The following is a 24517-nucleotide window of genomic DNA, read 5'->3' on the forward strand; positions in this document are numbered from 1 at the left end:
TGTTCTTGAATTTCTTTACATGCCTACATTATTATACTTCATAACAAAATTGATGTTATCCAGACCAAGTCCTGAAATGCAGTCGGCTGCCATTTCAGGGGTCTCTGTTGAGCCCTCTGATGACTTTGAAGCCCAGACAGGAACTGCGGTGGTATCAGTTCTCTGTCAGACTAACTTAGGCTTAGACTAGCCCTTGAAAACGAGAAGTGTTCTGGGAGCACTTCCTTCAGGGCACCAAGATAGACGGGGCCAAAAACTCCCCAGCATGAGTCTAATTTGTTTCCCTCTTGAGCGAGCGTCCGTTCTCACTTCACTTTTGGTCCTGTCTGTTTGCCTCTCAACAGGCTCAGAAGCCTGTTCAGGTAATGAATGTCAAGGCATTGCCCTGGGTACTGAGGCTGCTTTAATTCTCTCCGTTTCTCACAGTCAGTTGCTTCTGCATTATATGCTGGTCAGAGCTCGGCCTGGAGCCTGCAGTGTTGATTCAAGCGCTCAAGTTTGAGAAAACAGAGCACTTTACGGGAGTTCTGAGGAATGATTGGTGTCCCTCCTAAACCCAGGCTCATAAGCTCAGGGCCTCTGTCTGATATTTATATTTCTTCTTTCTCCCAGTGAGGCACCCAAGAATCCGCTGAAGTGTTAGAGCTGAGGATTGATTCCTGACTTCCCCATCCACAGTGAGGCCTGGGGGATTCGAGTGCAGGAGTGTGTGGGATGGTGAGAGCCAGGTCTGCAGAACACACAGGCTAAGTCTCCAGACCTTCCTCCACGAAAGAACCTTTCCTTTCTTCCCTGGTGTGGCCCCAGACAGGAGCATGTCCCAAGAGGAGCTGGAGAGTTCTGTGTGGATGTTTATGGCCTGTGGCTACTTTGACAGAATTCAGGCAACTGTTTTGTTGCCTTTGGGAACCTTACCAGACTTGGACCTGTGGCCAAAGCCTTGTGCCTTCTGGAGTTTGTGTTGGTCCTGGTGGAGGAACTGAGAGGAGTGCAGGCCTCGTTCTCCCCAGGCTAAGCTGCAGGGCTGCACTGGGGCTCTCACTGCAGCGGTGGCATGAGGATGGCACCAGTATGCTGTCACCTGAGTGCCCCTTGTAGCAGTGCTGTGCCAGCTGTTTTATACGTATTGTTTCATTTCATCCTTAACCACTTTACAAATGAGAAAATCAAGGCTTAGAGAAATTAACTTGTTCACAGTCACAGGGCTACATGAAAGGCTGAGGTTTGAAGCTGGGATTGCCAAGGCCCTTTTCTCTCCACTCCTCTCTCTGTTCCTGAGGTCTTACCCTGGTGGTATTTCTTATAGTTTTTCTGGTGAATGATACAGAAAGCACATCTTGGCAAGGTTTGTTGGAGAAGGACGTGTCTCTTGAGCGCCTGTCCCATTTCAGGCACTGTCCATGGTCCTTTCTCTCATGTTACGATGTTCGGTCCTCACTGAAAGCCTGCGAGGTTGGTACAGGCAGACCTCATTTTATTGCTCTTCGCTTTGTTACTCTTCACATATTGCATTTTTCACAAATTGAACATTTGTGGCAACCCTTTGTCGAGTCTATTGGAGACATTTTTCCAGTATTTGTTCACCTCATGTCTCTGTCACATTTTGATAGTTCTCACAATACCTCAGACTTTTCCATTATCACTCCATTTTTTATGCTGACCTGTGATCAGTGATCTTCGATGTTACTACTCCACCTCACTGTAGGCTCAGATTATGGTCACCGTTTTTTAGCAATAAAGTGTTTGTTGTTTTTTTTGGCCGTGCTGTGTGGCTTGTAGGATCTTAGTTCCCTGACCAGGGATTGAACCGGGGCCCACAGCAGTGTACCAAGTCCTAACCACTGGACCGCCAAGGAATTCCCTGAAGTATTTTTCATTTAAGGTACTTTTTAAATTTAAAATATATATTTTTTTAGACATAGTGCTATCACACACTCAATAAAGTATAATACAGTGTAAACATAACTTTTAATATGCACTGGGAAACCAAAAAATTCGTGTGGCTTGCTTTATTGCGGTGGTCTGGAATTGAACCCTCAATATCTCTGAAGTGTGTCTGTAACAGGAGGGAGGGTGATCCTCCGTAACTAGGTAAGTTGCTGAGAAGGTGCTGCCAGGGCTCAAACTGTAAACCGCGCTGTTGTTCGCTGGCTGTTGGCACTTCAGGGACTTGTAGGGCAAAGGGACCTGAAATGAGAGAAAAGTGACCAAGAACCAGTGAGCACAGATGGAGAGAGATACAGAGGTGTGCAGGCAGGGGCTGCATCATCGGGAAGGTCTCTGGCTAGAAACCCAAGGAGCGTTGGAGGCTCCCGCTCGCCTGGTCCAGCCTCCACTCATGTCATCTGGGGCCCACTTCGGAGTGTGAGCGCTGGTGGCCGCCCCGGTCCTCCAGCACCCAGGGGCATCTCAGGACACTGGGCCAGGAAGGGTGGTGTCATGACTCTGCCCTTCTTTTCCAGGCTGTGAATTTTTCAAGGAATATAAGGATCGGGATTACATGGCTGAAGGGCTCATTTTTAACTGGAAGCAGGTATGAGCAATAACATTCATCAGCTTGGGTCTTCTGTTTGTGAAGGGAAACCAGCCAGTAATCTTCTTGGGGAAAACAGCTACCCTCTCCTTCCTTTGCTCTTCCCTGAATGAGTCTCATTATTTTTCTCTCTCTCCTCCTTGTATGTACATGTTTAAACTCTCATCATATATACTTTTCTCTCCCCCTTTAATTTCTCCTTTTCTTTAAAAGAGTTTTCAGGGAAAAGGTAGGAAAAGTCCTTCATTTTTGCTCCACTCTCTGTGTGAAGAGCTCCCCCTCAGTGCGTGGGAGCAGCCCAGGAGCTGCCGGAGGCTGAATACGCTGATCACCTCTGTGTCAGCCGTAAACACTCAAACGGCCAACTGAAAAGCTCCACTTGGCAGCAGTATCTGGTCCCTTTGATTTTTAAGCTGTCACTCCCAGGGTGGCACAGGCATCTGGCCCTGAGAAGGCGAGCACTGTGGGGGGACATCCTGCCTGCTTGTGGTAGCCACAGCTTCAGGGCCTCAACCTGCCTGGTCATCCTGGCTTCTCCTGGTGGACAGCCTGTATCTCACAGTGTCTTTCTGTCCCCAGGACTACGTTGATGCCCCTCTGAGCATCCCCGACTTCCTGACTTGCTCTCTGAACATTGACTGGAGCCAGTATCAGGTGAGGGGACCCCTGGTGCCTGCCCCACAAGTCCCTCAGGCAGACACCTGAAGGCCTGGCTTGTGACCTCTGACCTCCTGGGAAAGGAGGAGCTGCTTACCTGTTGAACTCTCTCTCCTGATTTCTTGGCCCAGAAAATGAAAGCTTTCTGAACATGACTCACTGAAAGATTTGCATCCACCAGGGGGTTCTGTTTCCAGAGGAGGACCTCATGGAGTTTGCTTTTCCAGCTCTGGGATTTAGTGACTTTTTTCATTTTACCTTTTAAATGCGTGTTCCATCAGAGAAAGTGCAGAGCTACCTGACCTGATTTGGTTATAGAAACCTTAAAATTATTTCCACTGTGCTTCTCTCCTCTTTGTCATCGTCTGCCATGGAAGGGTCCCCAGTCTTTTTTTTTTTTTTTTTTTTAATTTATTTATTTTTGGCTGCATTAGGTCTTCATTGCTGTGCGCAGGCTTTCTCTAGTTGCAGCGAGCGGGGGTACTCTTCGTTGCGGTGCGCAGGCTTCTCATTGCGGTGGCTTCTCTTGTTGTGGAGCACGGGCTCTAGGCGCATGGGCTTCCGTAGTTGTGACACACAGGCTTGGTAGTTGTGGTGCACAGGCTCTAGAGTGCCGGCTCAGTAGTTGTGGCACACAGGCTTTTTTGCTCCGCGGCATGTGGGATCTTCCCGGAGCAGGGCTCGAACCCATGTCCCCTGCATTGGCAGGTGGATTCTTAACCACCGTACCACCAAGGAAGTCCAAAGGGTCCCCAGTCTTACTGGATGGATCCATCTCTCTACCGCGTTTAGCCCACTGTACAAGCCCACAGGCCATTAGCTGTGTCCTTGCCACTTGCTTCAGCCAGGACAAGTAGCCTCATTGTTCCCACTGCCTTCCCCATGTCTGTTCCCTCTGCCTGGCTGGCCCTCCCAGCCTCCTCTTGTCTGGCTGACACACTGCCTTCAGGATTTGGCTCGAGTGTCCACTCCAAGAAGAATTCCCTCATGTGCCTCCTCTCCCCCATCCCTAGAGAGGTTGTATGCTTGCATCTACATTCCCCTTAATCTGGGCTCTGGGCCCGGCCTGGCCTGGCCTCTCTCGGTGATCCACACCTACTTCCTTTTCCAAGCGTCCCGTCATGCAAGCACCTCAAACTCAAGCTGCCCAGAATGGAATTGGCCACAACCCACAGCACCCCCGGGCCCTCCACCATTTACCCAGATGCTCAGACTCGAAAAATGGGGGCTCTTCTCCCCAACACCCATGGCTGGTCCCATCAGTTCTGTAAGTCTCTGCCCCAGGGAAACTCCCCAGCCCTTCTTGCCTCCATCCCTTAGGTCACTGGCCTAATGCAGGCTACCATCGTCTCATGGCTGAGCGTGGGTCCATGTTGAAGGGGCAACCGACTGGAAATAGTGAACGTAAACCATGTGAATAGGGCCTGGCAGAGCGCGATACTCAGATGATGGGGCAGGGTCGTCACTGTCACTCCTTCCTTCACAGCTGCCACTGACTTTCCTTTTTCCCTCAGGATAAGTCCAAGGACCCTTATGTGGTCCACCCAGCTCCACGTGGTCCAGGCTTGTTCTTGTGACTCACTGGCTGTCCACTCCCTCTCCTCCAGCTACCCTGACCGCCTCTCCACCCCTTAGGGAAGATGCTCTCCAGGTTTGCACATGCTCTTCTCTCTGCCACAAACACCCGTGTGCTTTCCCTCCCCTTTTCTCACATGCATGTCACCATCTCCAAGGAGCCTTCCCTAAGGGTCCCCATGGATCAGGCTAGGCTCACCTCCCCAATTACATGGTCCTGCAGCATCTTAGAGGGCGCCTTTTAATTAGCACACCTGCAGCACTTCACTTTGCCTTCCCTTCCCTCCAGCCTCAGGGCTGGAGTCATTGTGTTCACTGCTGTGTCCCAGGGCCAGGCCCACAGTCACGTTCACACCACTGTTTCCCATTGCACGAGCCGTAGTGCATGTGTGGGTGTTGCTGACCTCTATGTAACCAGATGGAATTCCATAAAGCTCTGCTCTTTCATTCTGTGCCCGAAGACCCCTTCCAGTGGCTGCTGCTCCTCAACCTGGCCCCTGACTATGACTAGTCAGTGAAAGAACATTCTACAGGTACCTCCTAGTCCCTAAGCACGAAGCCTTACAGATGCAGACGTGCCAAAATGGCCTCCGCCCTCACTGGGCTCAGTCTAGGAAAATTCCGAGGCAACAGCATAACCATCACCTGCGTAGTAGGGGTATTGACCAGTGGCCACAGAAGAAGACTCTGTAGAGAAGATAATGGGGCTGGGCCTTTAAAGGATGAGTAGGAGTTTGCCAGCCAGGGAAAGAGGCATGCACCAGGCATGGAAACGTAAGGCCGATATGTGGTACTCACCTCTGTACCCGGAGGCTTTGTCACGGCACACATAGATTGAGAGAGTCAGAGGTGAGCCTAGATTTTCATGCATTTCCCAGGTCCTCTTCTGTTTCTCACTCTGGTATCTGAGGAGGTGTTCCTATAGTGCAGTGTGTGACCACAGGCCTGGGTCCAGACCCCAGCTCAGCTTAGATGTGTGACCTTGGGCCTCTGCCGACCCAGCGCTCCCCAGGCTGTGGTTCCTGCCCCAGCCCTGGGCACGGTGGCCAGCGGAGTCTGCCGCCGCTCCTTGGTCATTTATGTCCCCTTCAAACAGCTGCCGTTGTGGGAGCTGCCCTGCGGGCTCGTGCTTGGTCACCTCCTGCCCTTTCCCGGCCGCTGCAGTCCTCCCCCAGCCAGCCTGACCTCCCTGCACACCTGCTGCGTAGCTCCCACCTCTCCTGCTTTTCCTCACCCGCTGGAATCACAGCTCGGAGGAAATCTCTTGGCAATGGTGTGTCTGACACGTTGAACCAGATGAGCAGAGAGACCCCCGAGCCACCATGGGTAGTAATAAGTTTATTAGCACGGCACTGCAGCGGCTTTCTCTGGAGCTCCTGCAAGTGGGTCAGGACTCTCCAGGGTCCGTGGGAAGGTCAGGTAAATGAGCCTGGTTTAAATTCCTGGGAAAACCATTCCAATTACAGGTGCTGTGTTCACCCTCCCCAGGGGAGCGCTCTCGCTAGCTGGCATTCACCGCCTTCTCTGCACAGCCCCAGACACTGAGAAGCAGTCATGTTAAGAGACTGTCCCCAGCTAGGGGGAGGGGGCCACAGAACTGGGTCAGGCCCCTCCGTGGGCTTCCGGATTCCAAAATGGACTGTTTCTCAGAGGGTCTAGTCTGGACCTTTAGCTTGGGCTAGAACAGAGGTTCCAATCTCTATGGCTTTTGCTTGTTTTTGCTCTCCCACCTCTCGGGCCTCCTGTTCTAAAAGATTTTTGTTTACCAGACAGACTGCATTTGTTACTCATTAAAAGACACTGCAGTGAGTAGCAATAAAAAACGTGTGAAACCTGATTGATGAGAAGGTTGATGGTTACCTTGGTTTCTGTGATGTGATGGCAGATAAAGAAATGGCCCTTTCCATTTGGTGACAATGGCCATGGGCTCAGGGCTCTTTGTCGGCTTCTGTTAATTCCCTAGACAGCCGTGCCTGGAGCCCAGGGCTCAGAGGAGCTTGTGTCCGGCTGCTGCTCGTGGCTGTGGGGCTGTGGGTTGCCCAGGCTCTTGCACGGCTTTCCCTCCCTCACCCGCACGTTGGGTCAGAGCACACTGAGGGAGGGGCCCGTGGGGGAGGGTGCAGGGACGTGTGAAACGTGAAGTTTCAGATAGTCTGGGATTTGGGACCTGTGGCCTGTGACCATGAGCCTGGGGTACTTGTTTCCCCAGAATAACTCATAGCACTTTATTTTAAAAATGCTTTAGATTCCCATTCTGAGTTAAACACCTATTCATGGAATCCTTTTCTTTTTCTTCTCCAACAGAGTTGGGATCTGGTGCAACAAACACAAAACTACCTGAAACTGCTGCTTTCCATAATTAACAGTGACGGTGAGTCTGCCTCTGCTTGCCTCAAGCCATAGGATCTTCTGGGTGTTCCCAGGTCTTGACATCGCGAATGTGTGTTTATTGGGGCCTTTTGCTCTATGGGAGAAGGATTTGGGGATTCCCTTGTCATTGGCAGATTTATTCCATGCCCAAAATTATGAACTTGTTAGCGTCTGAACCACATTCAGCTGGCCTTTGAGCTTTCAGCACCAGCCTTTTGCTGATGTGTTTCTGCACTGGGTCAGCTGGCCTTTGTGCTTTCAGCATCAGCCTTTTCGTGTGGGGCTGCAGTGGCCTCTTTTGGTTCAGAAAGGTGAGAGAAAGTCAGTCCTGGCCTCTTCTTGGGCACACACAAGAGCCCCTGGAGGGCCTGTTCTCCAGAGGGTACTCCAGCCAGTTTGACTGTTTTGATTGGATGAGCCCATCATGCTCAGTGTCCTAGGGCGGTCTGACTCTGGTTCCTCCATATCAGTCAGGACCTGTGTGGGGTTGCACTTGCTTGAACAAATGGAAATGTATTCGTTTATTTAACCAAGAAGGCCCAAGAGCAGAGCCAGGTGCCAAATACCACAAAGAATCTCTCCTTGTCTCATACGCACTGTTTAGTTAGCTTCATGGCTGGCAATCGTTCCAGACTTGTTTCCTGCCGTCTTAACCCCTCCAGAAGAGGGAGACGGCCTCTGTCCCAGAGCTCCCGCTCATTGCCTCAGTTTGGATCCAGTGCCCATCCTTGAACCGGTCACTGTGGCCATGTTGGCAGAAACATCACATGCCTGCCTCTGGAGCTAGGCCGTGGTTCTGGGGTGGCCTGGCTCTCACCCCAGGCCAGGGCGGTGGCACATCCCCTTTTCATCAGCCCGTGTTTGCTTCTCTCCTGGGCCTCCCGTTCCATGTTCCTGTGTAGATGACAGCGGACTGCTAGTACACTGTATCTCAGGCTGGGACCGGACGCCCCTCTTCATCTCTCTCCTGCGCCTTTCCTTGTGGGCTGTGAGTATGGACGGGCTGGGCCGTGGGGTCAGGGAGCATTCAGAGGCCCTTTGTGAGTGCTGGGACTGTTTCCAGAAAGCAGAGAGGCTTCGGAGCGAGGGACCTCACGTGTCCAGAGCAGGTGTCGTGTTTAACCCCGCTCCGGGGGCTGTCAGACACCCTGGTTGTCACGGGGGCGGTGGTTGTGACTCAGCCCCCGAGGCCAGGAGGGGGCCGTCGTGGGGAGGCTTCTTTCTGATCTGGGCCCGTCTCTTCCAGGACGGGCTCATCCACGCATCCCTGAAGCCCGCTGAAATCCTCTACCTAACGGTGGCCTACGACTGGTTCCTCTTCGGGTGAGCCTTCGGGAACTGTCGGGCTGTGGGGTGCTCCGGTGCTTGGGAACCGCCTTTTTGTGTGCGTGGGTGTGGTGGCCCCTGTGACAGGGTTGAAGGCGAAGACGGTCCCGCCCCCTTGGGAAGAGAGAAGGTGTGGTCGGGCCCACCTGAGGCTGGGGTGCCAAAGCCATGGGCTGTCCCTGTGGCTCTGGTCCCCCTTCATCCTCTTGTCTGGGAGGTGCTCGCTTTGACCTCCTCGCCTTCTTGTTTCAGGCACATGTTGGTAGATCGACTCAGCAAAGGAGAGGAGGTGGGTACTGCTCACGGTCTGCGAGCACACATCAGGGCTCCGCGAGCTCGGGCTCTTTTACCCCCAAGTGGGACAGGGAGATGGTCTGTTTGGTGTCCACACTTTGGGGCCGTTCCTTGCCTGGTGTGTGCTGGGATCAGGCAGCGTGGCAGGAAAAGCAGCAGCACAGCAGCCCCTTTCTGAGCCTCAATCCCCCTCTCTCCCGGAGAGAACACTTACCTGTGACCTTCGTGTGTCAGTCCTCTTCCCCCCCTTCTGTGCCGGCCTTCTTACGAGTGACCTTGTTTTCTGCACTCAGCTCTGGAACCAGTTTACAACTGCTTTCCTGTGCCCCTCACCCTCACAGCTAAAGCCAGAAGCTCTTCCCTGTCCTCCCTTGTCTCATCACACCCACTCGGCAGCTTTTAAGCCCCAGGGCCTTCCGTGCAAGCAGGGTCCTGCCAGCTCCTCACCCCCCGACCAATCCCGGCCAGCGGGCTGTGGGTCCCCTTCCTGTCCGCGCGCTGTCCCTCCTTCCTCCTCTCTGCCCTGTCCGCGCCTTATCCTTAGCTACCTTTTTTAGTCTTTGGCTCTTCGGTACTCTTGTTTTCAGCCTGTTTTCCCTGCACACAGACCTGGAGTCGGACCTGAGTGTGAACCCCAGTTGTGCCACTTACTACCTGGGTGACCTTGGGTAATGTGATTAACCTTGAGTCTCCCCGTGTCGATTCTGCTGCCTCACAAAGAGAATGAGTCCAGATGCCCAGCGTGGGAGCTGCACGCAGTGTTGGCTCCCCCCCCATTTTCCTGAGGCATCTTTCTCACCCTCCTGAGGCTGCCTCTTTTCTGGGCATCTTATCTTGTGCATTCTTCTTTTGTTCCTCCCTCTCAGCTGCTCCTCTCCCCTTCTAAATCTCTTCGTTTGAGCACTTATTGCATCCGCTAGGACTGCAGAGCTCATAAGCCTGTTCCTCAGAGGCCTCCATGAACTCTGTCAGAGGTGGTGACTTTGGCACTGAAATCCACACGTAAAGCGCCTTTGCAGCCTGTCATTTTGAGATTTGCTGGAGCTGGCGCTCCAGTACCTGCTGACCCCCATGCTGTCTCCCCGCCCCCAGAGCAGGCCAGATTCCACCTTCAGAGACTGGGCAGGGGATGCGGCTGAGCCCAGTGGATTCTGGACTCAAACCCTGGCCACGTCTCAACATAAACAAGAGGGTCTTCTCAGCTGGGAGGGTTGGCAGGATGTGGGCTTTTCTCTTAGCCCTCCCTTCCTCCCCGCACACACTCAAAACTCTGATACTTTAAAAACATGCAAAAAGCTGGGGCCTGTTAAACAGCTCCGTATCCCTCCTTTGCCTTTGAGGCTCTCAGAACACATTAGCATATTAAAGACTAAAAAATCTGTGGTGAAGACACCTATTTAATTTTATGTAACAGGGACTTCCCTGGCTGTCCAGTGGTTAGGACTCTGTGCTCAGGACTCCATGCTTTCACTGCCAAGGGCCCAGGTTCAATCCCTGGTCAGGGAAGTAAAATCCCACAAGCTGTGCGGGGGCGGCCCCCAAAAAAAGTTATGTAACAAAGTTTTCATACTGGCCTGACCTAGGCGCCCTCCCTCCTTTTTTATTTTTTTAGGACCTCTTACGGGGCTCTGGGATACCCTGTGGGTATTTTTCCAAGTGAGGGGTTGATGGACCACACCTTGCAGAATCAACTGCAGAGACTATGCATTGTGTGCACTTCACAGAGGCCCGTTGGACCAGGGCACTGGCTGGAAGAGAGAAGAGAGAATTTGCTCACGGAGCTGGGGATGTGGATGCAGGGTCAGAGCTCAGGAGCCTCCTCCGGCTTTGCCCGCCTCAGACTTCATCCTGCCCCTTACAGTTTCTGAACAGTGCAGGCTGCGGGCCAGGCAGTGGCTGCCCCTCAGCCCTGGTTCTCCTGAACCACTGTTTCCGGGTATTTCTTCTACAAAATCTGATCTCTTGCCCTTGCATTGTGTTCCTGCTGTGTCCATTAATCTTCTTGCCCTGAAATTCTCTCCCAGCTGTCCTTCCCTGTTAGCCTCTTTCCCTGGGGTTCTTAGGAGAGGCTGAGAGGGAGAAGCAGCTGTTCTCTTCCTCCTTTTCAGTAGCTTGAGAACATGTGTGTTCAGTTTGAAGATGGTTTGAAACATCACTGGCTTACCCTCTTGCGTCATTCTCAGGAAGGAAACGCCCTTCCTTCCTTGCCCCAGCCCAGGCACACCTGCCCGACCTCCTAAGCCTTCTCTACCGCCCGTACTGTTTCTACACCAGAATATCCAGCAGGGTCCCCAAAGCAGGGCTGCTGTCCATCAGGGGTTGACCAGGGTCACTGGTTGCCCTCTCCTGGGAGTTCTGCCACCTAGATTCTTCTCCCTGGAGACTGCTATCTTCTCATGTGTGCTGCTTTTTGGTCTCTCAGATTTTCTTCTTCTGCTTCAATTTTTTGAAGCATATCATCTCTGAGGAATTCTCTGCTCTGAAGATACAGAGGTAAGGAGTGACCTGCTCTCACTGGGAGCAAGGTGCTCTGGGAAGGGCCGCGCTAGGGCGGTGGGTGTCTTGCTCGCTGCCTTATCCCTGTCCTGCTTCCCTGCATGCTTGGCAGGCTGGCTTCCTGTCCCTGCCTTCCCTCTGAGGGCAGGTAGGGGTACCTGGGGAGGGCCAGCGGCTGAAGAGTCTCATCTTGTGACCAGGAGAGCAGGGCTCGTTGATGCAGGGAAAAGCCAGCCCAAGGATAGGGGGACTCCCAGCTCCCCGTGCCACCGCCATGGCAGAAGCTTCTCCTGCCTGAGCTGATGGCTTCCTTCCCTGTGCTGCTGCAGAGGGGTGTCTGCACAGCCCACCACAGAGCAGAGCCTTTTTCCAGCCTGGCAAACACAGGGGTCTTGCTCGGTAATTGCTTTAGGACCCCTGTGAGAGTAGGTGTCTTTGCTTGCTTTCCAAGTCCAAGCTTTCCAAACCCAAGCTCCTAGTGTGCTGGACCAGACTGGAACTCTGAGGGCCACACTGACAGGGAGGCGGCAGGCTTTGCTGGCCTCTCAGAAGTGGGCCTGGCTTTTCTGCAACAGTTTAGGTAGGACCTGTGTCCATGAGTTTCCAGTGAGTTGGAGCTTCTTTCCCAGGTGGACAGCGTTCAGGGGACGTGGGAGACCTCAGCCCAATCTGGAATTCACTGTCCTGGCTTCTGTTTATAGGAGGAAGAGTTTGCCAGCCCGGGATGCAGGCTTCACTGTGGAAGATATCTGCATGCTGAGTGAGTCATGGGCCCCAGCAGATTTCCTCTGTATATCTTTCTGACTATAGACCACATAGGGACTGCTTGTTCTAGAAACTTCTGTGTGGAAGAGGTGGGGGACCCCTAACAGGAGAAGATATTGTGCTGATTGATGGCACTGGCTTCTTTCAGGACGGAAGGATCGTGGCAGCACCACCAGCCTTGGCAGTGACTTCTCTCTGGTCATGGAGAGCTCCCCAGGAGCCGCCGGGAGCTTCACCTATGAGACCGTGGAGCTGGTCCCTGCAGGAGCACAGACTCAGGCAGCTTGGTGAGGGCCAGGCTGGAACTAAGCTTGCTAAGAGCTGTGAGCCAGGGCTCCAGCTCCAGGGAGCCCCAGGAACAAAGGGGCCCCCGACAGTAGGCCTGAGAGCTGAGCTCCATGCCCTGCTGTCTCTACTGGGCCTCAGAGGCCAGCCATCTGGTTGGTGGGGGGCACTGCGGGATGAAGGAGGAAGCTGCAGGGCTGGGAAGACAGGGTCGGGTGAGGGGGGTGCTGGTGTTAAAGGGACTTCCTGGGGGTGCTCCCTTGTATCATTTGCCTGGGAGGTGGGGGGCCAGCTTAGAAAAAGAAAAAAGGGGTGAGTACAAAATAATGATTGGGAATTGGGAGCTTGTTGAGGGTCAGCTCCTTTGAGAATCAGATGACCTTCCCCGTGGACAAAGGGCTCAATATTTTTTATAACATTAGCAGGGAAGGTCAGTTACTAAAGTGTTAGTTAAGAATCTGTTTTCCAGCATGTGCACTGAGGCCAGCAGGCCAGTTTTGTTCAGACGTAACATTCCCTCTGTGAAGACGCAGCTCTCGCTGCCCGTGGCTGAGCCCAAGGGAGTGCTGAAGTATGCCCACTCCCATGTGGCATTTTTCCAGTGCAAGTAAAAAGTGGGCCCTGAGATTTAGTACAGGTGGGCAGAGGGTTTGCCTGAGGTGGCCCCTTAGCCAGCAGCCCTATCTTTCCACTGCAGGAGGAAGAGCCACTCATCCTCTCCACAGAGTGTGCTCTGGAACCGGCCACAGCCCTCAGAGGACCGCCTGCCTTCCCACCAGGCACTGGTGGAAGCCAAGTCCTCCAGCTCCTCTTCCTCGAACCATTCTGACAACTTTTTCAGGCTGGGTAGCAGTCCCCTGGAGGTCCCCAAGCCCAGGTGAGGACCTCCAAAGTCCTAATGGTGGGGTGGCTAGCCCTTCCCTGTTAATAAGGCTAGAGAGTGGGGTTCCAGGGCATGCGGCCTGGCAGGCAGTGTACCCAGGAGGCCAGAGGGGATCGACAAGCTTGCAGGCTCACGCACTGTTTGGAGGATGCGTTAATGTTTGGATACAGAGCAGGAGCTGGTTCGCAGAGGGGTTTGAGACTCCCCCTTCCCAGAGCCCTGGCGGATGGGTATCCAGAAGGTGTAGTAGTTGTGATGTCATGGGCAGGGAGTTGGGGCTGCCCCTCCCTCTTGCCTTTGCCAGGTCTCAGCCCCCCCTGTGGACCTCACATTCTGATTAAAGAGATGGCGCTAGATCCTCCGAGGTGCTTCTGGCTCTCCCGTTCCTCGTCTGAATGGGTGGGGCACTGAAGAGGACAGACCGTAGGGAGCTAGGCTAGATGTGTGTGGCTGGGGCAACCCTCGCTGGCCTGCACATCTGGAAAGGGAGCAGCTCAGCCAGGATGGACAGGTGTGGCTGGAGTGTGCTGCAGAACTGATGTTTCCTTGGTGAGGTTAAAGCTGAGCACTGGCCAGGGGCTTAGGACTGAGGGATGGCCTGGCATTTGGGGGAGGCATTTCCTCGCTGACCCCGTAACACTCTTTCCATGTCATACAGCCAGGGAAGGAGGCCTGTGAATTACTTTGTTTTCTAAGGCCTTGAGAATGTCTGGCCCTTCTGAAGAGAACAAAGAAATGTGCGACTTAAGAGGTCCTTAATAAATTCCAGGGAGAAAAGACATTTAGCAGAAAGATCGTGAGCGTTGAAGTCCACTCTAGATTCAAGCCCAGCTCTGTTGGATACTGCTCCAGAATTTCAGGTCTTTCCTTGTGGCAGGCATGTTACCAAGGAGGAAACTGAACCCAAAGGTCACAAGCTTATTACAAAGAAAACCCTGAAACTTTGGGAACTCTCCTCCCATCACCGTCCTCTGGTTTTTCCTTTCTGGGCAAAAGCAAGCAATGGAGGAAGGTGGGGACGAGCACCCTCCCCACATAGGCTGAGCGGATGAGCTCTAGGTGAGTGGAGCTGCACTGTCCAGAGGGGTCCCATGTGCTCACCTCTGGAGGTGAGCCCTTCAACTCGGAGCACTGCCATGTCCGTCAGCGCTGTAGCTGAGTCTGTTAAATAAAGGCCACAACCCCTCTGTCCCCACGGGTTTGGTGGAGGCAGCTGAGCGGAGAGGGTGCCGAGCACACAAGCCCACGTGCCGTGCTCATCCGCATCCTCTGTGCCACCCGCTTGTCTCTGCAGCTTTCCTCAGGGCCCCTGTGGGCCTGCTGCGGCACTGTGTGACCCTTCCTCTTCTGGGCCGGAGCTCTTGCTCATCGTCCCTGCCTCCTTTTCTGCCTGTGCAACATCGCTGGACAACTGGGAAGGAAACCAGAAGATTCCTCCTGTCCCCTGGGTCCTCCCTGGTCTTAACTGTCCAGCTGTTGGGGGCTCCCCCACTGAGGCAGCACCCCATCATACACCGTAGCTTTTCATCATACTCCCTTCTTCCTGACAAAAGATCCTAGTTCCGATCTCGTGGTCACTTCCCTCGGTCTCGCCACTGGTTATCTGCCTGCACTGGGGGCTCAGATGCTTATGGCTGGTCCAGGATGGTCCAGGAGGCTGAGGAGGATTGGGGGTGTCCTCCTGATCTCATGGCCCTGTGAGCTGGGGCCTGGTGAAGGAGGCTGGAATAACTGGGCCAAAATGGGGCGCCTTGGAAAGGCGTGAGGTGGACTGCTGTGAGGTGTTTGATGGCTCTGCTGGTTTATTCTGGGAGTGCCTGCTTGTAGCCAGGCTGGGCTGGCCAGGTGACAAGGTTCTGGATTGGCTGCTTGTTTGCCAGAGGATTTGAAAGACTAGTTTATTCAGATTTGGAGCATTCTAATTATAATTACATATTTCCATTAACATTAAAATTAGTTTAGTCTCTCTTATCTTAAAGTGCCTGAGGGATTCTGTCATTAGCTTTCCTGCTTCTCTTAGGTAACAACAGCCAATCAGCTTTTTAGTGCAGCAAAGGGAACTGTGTGGAAAGAAACCCTTTAGTAACGCTATCTGTGACGGCCGAAATTCCCCTTACAGTGTGAATTCTCTGGGCTTCCTATGCTCCACATTCCCAAGTTCTACAAGAATATCTCTTTCAAGGTAGGACTTCCCTGTGAAAAGAATTGGTGAAGCTTTGTTCAAAGCTAAGAACTACGTGTCAGATTCAGAAGAAAGTTCTGTCCCCACCCCGTGCCCTTCACTGGCAGGACTGGTGGCCCTTTTGCATCATTAGCTGCTACTGCAGCAGCTTCTAACGGAGCTGCGTTTCTGGACCGTTGTTAAACCTCTCGCCACCTGCAGGGCTGGGGGCTGGGAAGAGGCAGGAGCAGTGCTCACGTGCCTCTCCAAGCCCTGGGCAGTAAAGCGCCCTGCACCGTGTGTAGTCTTGGTCTCTGCTCCAGAGTCAGACGTCTTTAGGGATGGGGGTTGCTAGCATAGCACTGTTGTGCCTGAGGAGGGATGGTGCTACCACTGAGCCCAGCTGGAAGCCAAGCTGCCTGAAGAGCACATGAACTTGGCTGAGGGACATCCAGCGGCCTGGTTGCTTAGCTAAGTGACAACATAGGTGCCAACTCTGCTGCCCAGATAGCTGCTCTTTACCCATCCTTCACCACCTACTAACTGCTTGTTATGAGCAATGAGCTCTGTCCCCGGCTATGTTTAATGAGGCTGAGAAACCGGATTGCTTTCTGTAACACATAGGGTTCCTGTCTTAACGTTTGATGTGTTCTCCCATGGGGCCACAGCTTCAGACCAGAGATGAGCGGTGAGAAGCCTAAAGGCATTGCCAGCTTGAGACCCATAAGAGAAAACTTAGAGCCCCAAAAGACTTCTCCTTGGGCTGCTGCAGGAAAGCAGAGGTCCCTGGTTCACACAAACACACACACCCGCACAAACAGACACACAGACACACACATACCCCAATGCCTGAAGTCCAGGCTGAGGGAAACTGATGACTTCAAATCTGATGAATCTTGTCCTAGCCGTTTTTGAAGTCACTTGTTCCGAGGAGTCAGGCCCTTGTTGAACCGAAGGATTCTTCCCTAAGGCCCCATTCCTGGAGGCGTTCACTTGGGCAGAGGCTGTGGGACCATCACCTGGAGGCTTGGTAGTGGTGGGGGGTAGGTACAAATTAGGTGACATTCAAGCTCTCTGAAAGGCTAGGATTCTGGGTCTTGGCTCAAATGTTCGTTCCCTGCATGACTTCAGACATGTCACTTGATAGCTTTGGGTTTCTTTTTTCTCATCAGAGGCTTAAATGGGCAACTAACTGCCCAGGTCCTTCCTAGCTGTGAACCTTCAAGCCCTCTCTGTGAGCTGTCAGATCAGGTGCTTTTAGATGCAAGTAACAGAAAATCCATCTCAAAAGAGTTTAAACAATAAATGAAAACGGTTGGTTTACGTTGGAAAAATGCAGCCTTCAGGCGCAGCTTCCTCAAGGTTCCAACTCCGTTTCCCTATGGTTCTTTCTCCTTGCCTCTTTCTACATGCTAGCTTTGTCTTCTGGCCAGCTTCCCTAATGCTGGCTAGCTACTCCATGTGCTTCCTTTCTCACATCCAGGGACCACGTGAAGGCCTCTTTTCCAACCATAGATCAGAAACTCTGTGCTTTATTCCAGTTGGAAGTTGGAGGTGTCCATCCCCGAGCCAGTCCCTGAGGCCTCCACCATCTCTTATCAGGAAGGAAGATCGGTGTGCTATGCGGCTAGCATGGGTTTTGGTCAGACGGGGTTTCAGTCCCAGCTTTGCCACTTCTAGCTGTGTGACTTGGAAAAGACACTTCCCTTCTGAGCTCAGTCTTTTTTATCCCGTCTTTAAAGTGGGAGTAATGATCCTGGTCTCCATAAGTTTGCGTTTAAGTGAGATAATGGAGCAAAATACCTGGCACATAGTAATACTCATCCTTTCCATGAGTACTGGAAATGCTCAGTAAACTGTAGTTGTGGTTAAGACCCGTCCTTATCAGTCTCATTTCTGAAGGACTATGGGCTGTGTCAGGGCACTGGGCAGCTAGGTAAAAGGCCAGATCAGGTACCTCAGGCCAGACCTCTTTCTCCTCGCCTCAGCTGTGTGGCTTGGGCCAGCTCTGCTTGTGTGGGTACTCCTGTACCCCCTTCCAAAAGGACCAGCTAAAACACACTTGCCTGAGCTGGCCCACAGCAGGGGTCTGGCAGGTGTGGGGCAGGGTGGGGCCATTTAGCTCTCTTGGTGCTGTGAACAGGGGCTTAGGCCATACCCGTCTAAGGGAGTGAAATGTTGCCAAGAAGCCAGCCTCCTGGGCAGAGGTCTGGGCCCTGGGGATGTGGATGGATGACCTTGGAAGCACTGTCAGCCCCTCAGTTGTCCAGTTTGAGGGCGGCTTGGCCCCGTGTGCCCTCCAGTCCTTTAGATAGATCGGTGGAGGTAGATGCTGTGTTTGCACTCGAGTAAGGGTATAGGGCAGAAGAGCATGGGGTTTTTATTAAGGCTGGTTGCGTTACCTGTGTACTGAGGCTAACTTGAAAGTTTTCCTTCCTTCTTTCACTCGGCAGGTGCAGGTGCTTCCTTCTCGTGACTGTTCCCTGTCATCTTTAGGTGCCCCCTCTAGCCAGCTACTCCAGATGTGCACTTACGAGGACCTCTTTGCTTAGCACAGCCCCTTGCTCTCAAACCCAGGAACGCAACGGTTGCTTTGCAACCCTTTCCTTGACAAAAGCCTCAAATACGAAGATTCATTTGGAGCCTGTGTGCTCACTCTTGAAAAAGATGCAAAAGATGGTTGGCTGCTTGCTGAGATTCCTTTGTGACCCCTGGGATCATGCGCCCTGTTGCTGTCTGTGCTGCCTACTCCATACTACAGCTGTCCCCGGGCTGCTTCAAGCATGGCTCTTGCCTGGGGGTGCTACCTGCTGCACACGGGAAGTACAGGCAAGGGACTAGCCTAGGAGACCAAGAGCCCGTGCTGGGAACCTCTCTGTAACCATATTCCATCTGTCATTTTCCCATTGGAAGTGTGAGTCTCTGATAGCCCTGGGGAGTGGGGTTAGGAGCATAAGAAACCCCCATGTTCCCTGCCCCATAAGTCCCTCATCCTACCCAGCCTCCTCTACTTCACATTACTTTCATTCCCTCAACACTCTGCTGTTTAGCAATTATTTTCCCGAAAACGGGAAAAGAAACTCTGCCTTACCTTAAAGTTTGAGCAAGAGGTGAGATGTGTGGAGCCAGGCTGCCCTCAAGAGGGGTTGCATTGACTGAAGACTCCGGCATGACCCAGGGGAAGCACAGGGCAGGCACCACACGGTGGCGTGTAGCTTGCTCTTGCACGTAGGCAGCGGTCTCTGATTTACAGACAGTTAAGGATCACCAGAGATACAGTGTCTGGCCTGAACCCTACCAAGTTTCTCCACGTAGGAAGAAGGAAGCCCTGCTTTGTCAGTCACTCGGGCTTCCACCAGGTAGCAGACCATGACCTGTCCTCATCCCCAGTGCTGCTGTCATACACCTTCCAGAGTAGAGCAGGAGCAATGAATATGCCAAGTCTCTATGTTGCAGGGTGGGTCCGATTCATGGCGGCTTTAACGTAGAAAGCTAGCTGTTTTCCCTGGTCTCAAGGTGGTTCTGTTGTACAGCAAATCTGTAATCAATCTTGGCTTTAAAAATCTATTCTTGCACTCTGTAGCTGTGGAACCTTGGGTGAGTGTCCTTACCTGTCTGGGCTGCCATTTTCCTTCCTCTAAGAAGGAGATGAGGGCTTCCCTGGTGGCGCAGTGGTTGGGAGTCCACCTGCTGATGCAGGGAACACGGGTTCGTGCCCCGGTCCGGGAGGATCCCACATGCCGTGGAGCGGCTGGGCCCGTGAGCCATGGCCGCTGAGCCTGCGCGTCTGGAGCCTGTGCTCTGCAACGGGAGAGGCCACAACAGTGAGAAGCCCGCGTACCGCAAAAAAAAAAAAAAAGAAGGAGATGATTTATGATCAGCAGAGATGCATTGCTGGCCAGAGCTGCACTCAGCTTGGCAACTACTTGAGGATAAGCTTGGCAACTACTTGAGGATAAGCTTGGCAACTACTTGAGGGGACTGTCACCTCAGTCTAGGAGCCCTTGACTCCAGCTAACTGGGTGGGCCAAGGTCAATTAATTTTTCAGTATCCCACCCCCTGTACCACTCTTCATGCTTCTGCTCTGTTTCTGGGTTCCTACAGGAGCACCTTCTGCTATTCTTGAATTAAAGAACAAAGGGTCAAGCATCAAAGATGATGCACCTCTGGGGATTGGGACCTGGGGTAGCTGATGGAAGGGCCTTGTTTGATGTTTCCCTATCTCCTCCCTTCCTCCCCCACCAGCTGGGCTACTGTCCAGAGACAGCAGAGAAGGCTGGGCTGTGAGTGGGGAGGTGGTGGTAGATTCCCAATACAGCTTTCCTCTCCCCGCACCCCCCAAACTTCTGCTTGAAAAAGGCCTGATGAAGTTGTCAAGTTGGCTGCCTGATTCATTCCTTCCTCCTGGGCATAGCCAGTGAGTTTGCTGGGTTGATGCTTGTGAATACGAACTTTGGCTCCTGGAAGATGCTGCAGAGCAAGAGGGCAGGGCTCAGGGCTCCTGTCACCTTCCTCTTCCATCTAGGTCACCGCCCGCACCGTCCCCAAGAGGCTTGTTCTCCCATCTCTACCATAGGACCTCAGTGGTCTGGGTTCTACATTGCCACCCTGCCAGTCTGCATGCCAGGGAGTGTGGGGTGATCCTCCCTCCCTGGTTCCTGGGGCATTCAGCCTTGCTCCCCTCCTTTTGGTGCTGTTGAGATTTGACTTGCTTTGTCAGCCAGAGCAGGCATGCCCTGATCCCAGGCTTTGGTTGCTGGCTCACCTTTGTCACCATGCTTTGCTCTTGTTCTTTTGCTCCTGTAAGTCTTTGCATGATGCGTTGTCCTCACAGCTGAGCCTGCCTTATGGTCTTTTTTTTTTTTAATAAATTTATTTTACTTTATTTATTTACTTTTGGCTGCATTGGGTCTTTGTTTCTGTGCGTGGGCTTTCTCTAGTTGCGGCGAGCGGGGGCTACTCTTCATTGCGGTGCTCGGGCTTCTTATTGCAGTGGCCTCTCTCGCTGCGGAGCACAGGCCCCAGGCACGCAGGCCCAGCAGCTGTGGCTCGTGGGCTCCAGAGCTCAGGCTCAGCAGCTGCGGTGCATGGGCCCAGCTGCTCCGCGGCATGTGGGATCCTCCCAGACCAGGGCTCGAACCCGTGTCCCCTGCATTGGCAGGCAGATTCTTAACCACTGCGCCACCAGGGAAGTCCCTGCCTTGTGGTTTTTACTCTTCTTTCTTGGTCATAACCTGTCCAGCTGTTTTTGTACTTTTGGAGAAAATGGTTGACTTTACAGCTGCTCTACCAACAGACCCTTGTGGCCCGGTCCCAGGGCCACCGTAGCCTCCCCGCCCCACTCCTCCAGGGCCTCCCCTGTCAGGCATATGACTGACTACATCATCTCCCCTCTCTCTCCTCTCTGCCCCAGATCAGTGGACCATCCCCTGCCCGGATCCTCTCTCTCCACAGACTTTGGCAGCTGGCAGATGGTAACAGGCTGTGGCAGTATTCAGGAACGGGCTGTCCTGCACACAGACTCCTCTCTCCCTTTCAGCTTCCCGGATGAGCTCCCTAACAATTGTCTGTAAGTGTCTTGCTTGAGAAGACAGGATGCCCCGCCCCCACCCCACCCCGCCCGCCCGTATCAAAAGCTGGTGAGCCACTGAGTGCTGGCTAGGAATGAGGCAGCAGCAGGCCCCAGGGAGCTGGCCTGGGCTCCCTGCCCTTCCCGAGTGTCTCAGTTAAGTATACCTCACTGCTCCTGGACCCTGAGGTATGAAGGGGGCCTGATGGACTGCTCAGGAAGTGCGTTGGAGTGTGTTCACTCTCCCCGGCCTCTAAAGCCCATCCGTGGGTCTCTTGGGGCACACACCCTTAGGGAAAGCTGGCTGGACTCTAGCTATAAAAGATTCTTTTTCTGTCCAAGGCTTTGCCTGACATGAGAACCCTTTGAAAGCAGAACAGTGGAGTAGTGAAAGTAGGTGTACGGTGGAGAGCCAGAAAGGGTTAGCCCGAGGGCTGTGCTCCCAAGCAGAACCGAGGGTTCCTTGCTGTCCCCTCCCCCCTTTTGTCATCTGCTTTTGTCTCTGGTCAGGAAAGAAAAGTGGACAGGGATGCCCATCCAAAGCCCAAGCCTGTAAAATCCTCTCCCTCCAAAGCTCCAATGCTGGACTTCCAGTTCTAGCAGAGCAGCTGCCTCTCTGGCTGCCGCCTGCCCCCTGCCTGCGCTGCTGTTTCACGGATGTCAGGCGGGGAGAGCCTCCGGTGGCCTGGGGAGCAGGATCTGCTTCTGGTCTGTGGCTGCCTAAGGGCCTTCACCTCCCCACCGGGTGCTGGGTATTCATCACCACCACCAGAATCCAGTTCATACCCTCCAGGGCTGACAGGTTGGAGGCAAGTTGCCCTTGGGAGTTGAGAAGGATTCCTGCTGAGGGCAAGCAGGGGCCAGACCTTGGGATTCCTAGATGGTGCTCACAGGCCCTGGCCCCGCAGCTAGGGAGTAGCCCAAGGACTTTAGAGGCCACTAGGGCCTGGTACAACCTTCTCTATAGCCAGACCCTTAAGCCAGAAACTAGATCTCTTAGATTTTTGAGGATTAAAGAAATAGTTGTCTGCACCTTTCTGTAGGCTCTTCCTACTTCAGCCAGAGAGCCTAAGAGCTACCTCTGGAGGAAGCAGACATCTCTGCCCCTGCTTAATAGCACCCCTCACTTACCTGGTATTAGCCACTGAAACGGGCAGCTCTAGCCCCAGATCCTACAATTTATGCCTTGAGTAGCTCTCTGTGCTCCCAGCCAACCCTCAGGTTAGGGGTGGTTCCCAGAGGAGGGCTAGAGTTCGCCGTGATCCCATGGCCTCCAACATTGCAGGATGGGCCTAGGGTCAGGGTTGATTCCTGGTGAGGTCACATAGTATGTGGGTTCACTGCTTTGGCTTTGGTGTCAGAGAAATTTAATCCAAATCCTAGCTGTTATGTTTACTAGCTCTGGGGACTTCCCTGGCGGTCCAGTGGTTAAGACTCTGCACTTCCACTTCAGGGGGGTACGGGTTCGATTCCTGGTTGGGGAACTAAGATCCCGCATGCCGCATGGCCAAAAAAACCCCAATATGTTTACCAGCTCTGTCTTGGGATATCAGCCTTGACTTCTCTAGCCTGCTAGCTCATCTCTTGAGAGGGAATGGCACTATGGTAGCTCCAGTCTCTGCCTGCCATATGTCCTCAAGCGGATCACATACTCTCTCTGGGCTCCAGTTATCTTGTTTCTCAATAGGTTGTGATCTCTCCCCTTTCTGCCTCCTAAAAATAGGGGGCAATGAGAATGCATACATACGGACCTTTAGATATTCCCTGTGAATATGAACTACTATCTGTATTTCTCCTGGTTATATGCTCTCAGGAAAAGCTAAAGAAGCACACATGGTCTCCAGCCTATGTAAAACCTAATTAGGAAGTAAAGAAAATCTGGGGCCACGTATCTCCCCCACATGCCAAGAGAGACTTCGGAGTTGTTCATGGTATTGCAGGAATCCAGTATCAGCCCCATTTTCTTAGTGCTGCTGCTAGAGCTATTTGACTTTCCTTTGCCCTACAACCTGTTTCTGCTGCTGCTGCTGCTTCTCTCTCTCACTCTCACTCTCTCACACACACCCCACTCCCACCAATCTGTTTTCCCTGGGTCTGTTCTCCCCATACTTACCCCTGGACACTCACTTATCCTCGTATCTCCATGTGCTACCCCAGGCCCTAGGTGCAAGTCATTTGGGCCTGGGAACTGGGGATATTGCTGCTGCTTCTAACAAATTTGCAGGAGGGGTTACCCAGTGATTGGTCTCTTAGGGGAAATTTTGGAGTGAGTTAGTGGTCAGGGCTGGTCTTTGTGCTTAGGTAGGTGGGAATGTGAGGGCTCATCTCATGTGGGTCTGTGACCTTTCCTCTAATTCTGTGTCCCTCCTACCCCTAGACTTCAGAGGTTAAGTCCAGAGGTTGGGCGTGGCTGGTATCTCAGGCCTTTTCTATTAAAGACTCTTCAAGTCATCAAACAGCCTTATGTGGAATTCACACTTGTTGTTCCCCTTCTTGACTTGTGATAAGTGCCTGTAGAGGCCAGGGAAGGAAAAGCAGATAGAATGAGAAAAGAAGTCCTGCTAGAAAAGCCAGCACCTTCCTAGCTGTTTACCTGGGGACTGCAGTGACTGAAGGTGAGGACTCTGGCCTCTCCAGGTAGGAACAGCAGCCTGAGAGCTGAGAGAGAGTTTAAGAGAGGAGCAGGGCCAAACATTTGGGGCCTGAACCACAAGGGTAGTATGGCCACGGGGCAGATGCTGGCCTTCTACTGAGGAATGCAGAAGGATAGGCAGTGTGGCGTCAGGATGAGAATGTTGGATCCTGCCCCAGGGTAATGCATTAATTCTCTCTCTTTCCCTCCCTCCCTCCGCACAGGCTTACAGCCCTGAGTGAACGGGAGACTCGGCTACAGGAGGTGCGCTCAGCCTTCTTGGCTGCCTACAGCAGCACAGTGGGGCTTCGGGCAGCAGCCCCCAGTCCCTCTGGTGCCATCGGCCTGCTGGAGCAGTTTGTCCGTGGTGTTGGACTCCGGGGCACCAGCAGCAGCACCTTATGAGGCAGCCAGCTCATGACAGCTTCCTGCTCCTCTCTCACCTGAGCCCTAAGCGGAATCAAAGCCATGCCCAGCCAAGGGGTGCTTCAAGGTGGGGGGAAATCTCCCCTTCTCCATCATGCACATGGCAGCCCCAAGGCTGAGCAGGGCCAAGGACGGGGTTCTCCCCCACCCCAGCTTCCTGACTGGTGTCCGCCACCCTACTTGTCACTGCCTCCCACCCACCTTAGTCTTTGCCAGGATTCCTGTCAACTCTCAGAACTATGTGGGGTTTCCCTGGGGCCTTGTGGAGGCCGAGACTTCACAAAAGACCCCCACTTTCCATTCTCGTCTCCTGGGGAGGAGGGGTCACCCGCGCTGAGAATGAGGCAGTTTTGACACAGATCACAAAATGAAATCAAAGCCTTTTTGAACAGCTACTCTATCGCATTATCATTTGGCTCCTGTCTTTGTGGAGTTATTTAGAAGGTTCTCCTTGTCCTTCTTTTTGCTGGGGGGAGGGGTACAGATGAAGCAGGAAGGGAACTGGAGACTTGGGTGTTCCCCTTAACTCCTGAGCCATGAGAGT

General features: G+C 53.1%; 1 protein-coding gene across 16 annotated transcripts in view; it reads left to right on the forward strand.

The window, feature by feature from the left end:
• Positions 1-24368, forward strand: part of MTMR14 (myotubularin related protein 14) — a 43254-nt gene extending 18886 nt beyond the window's left edge. For 6 of the 16 annotated variants that reach the window (XM_089919637.1, XM_089919635.1, XM_089919634.1 and 3 more), the window contains 12 exons: positions 2463-2533; positions 3113-3187; positions 7070-7136; positions 8038-8123; positions 8382-8458; positions 8714-8750; positions 11178-11248; positions 11953-12011; positions 12165-12303; positions 12999-13178; positions 20760-20915; positions 23772-24368. In XM_089919637.1, the coding sequence (XP_089775763.1) occupies positions 2463-2533; positions 3113-3187; positions 7070-7136; positions 8038-8123; positions 8382-8458; positions 8714-8750; positions 11178-11248; positions 11953-12011; positions 12165-12303; positions 12999-13178; positions 20760-20915; positions 23772-23952 (1199 nt within the window). In that variant the 3' untranslated portion in view covers positions 23953-24368. The other 10 variants (XM_089919638.1, XM_022564729.2, XM_022564728.2 and 7 more) reach the window with 7 other exon arrangements.
• The last annotated feature ends 149 nt before the right edge of the window (positions 24369-24517 follow it).

The sequence above is a fragment of the Delphinapterus leucas genome, chromosome 10 (assembly GCF_059928025.1).
Source record: "Delphinapterus leucas isolate spDelLeu-1000000601 "Yukka" chromosome 10, BTC_Dleu_Yukka2, whole genome shotgun sequence".
In the NCBI taxonomy this organism is placed as follows: Eukaryota; Metazoa; Chordata; class Mammalia; order Artiodactyla; family Monodontidae; genus Delphinapterus; species Delphinapterus leucas.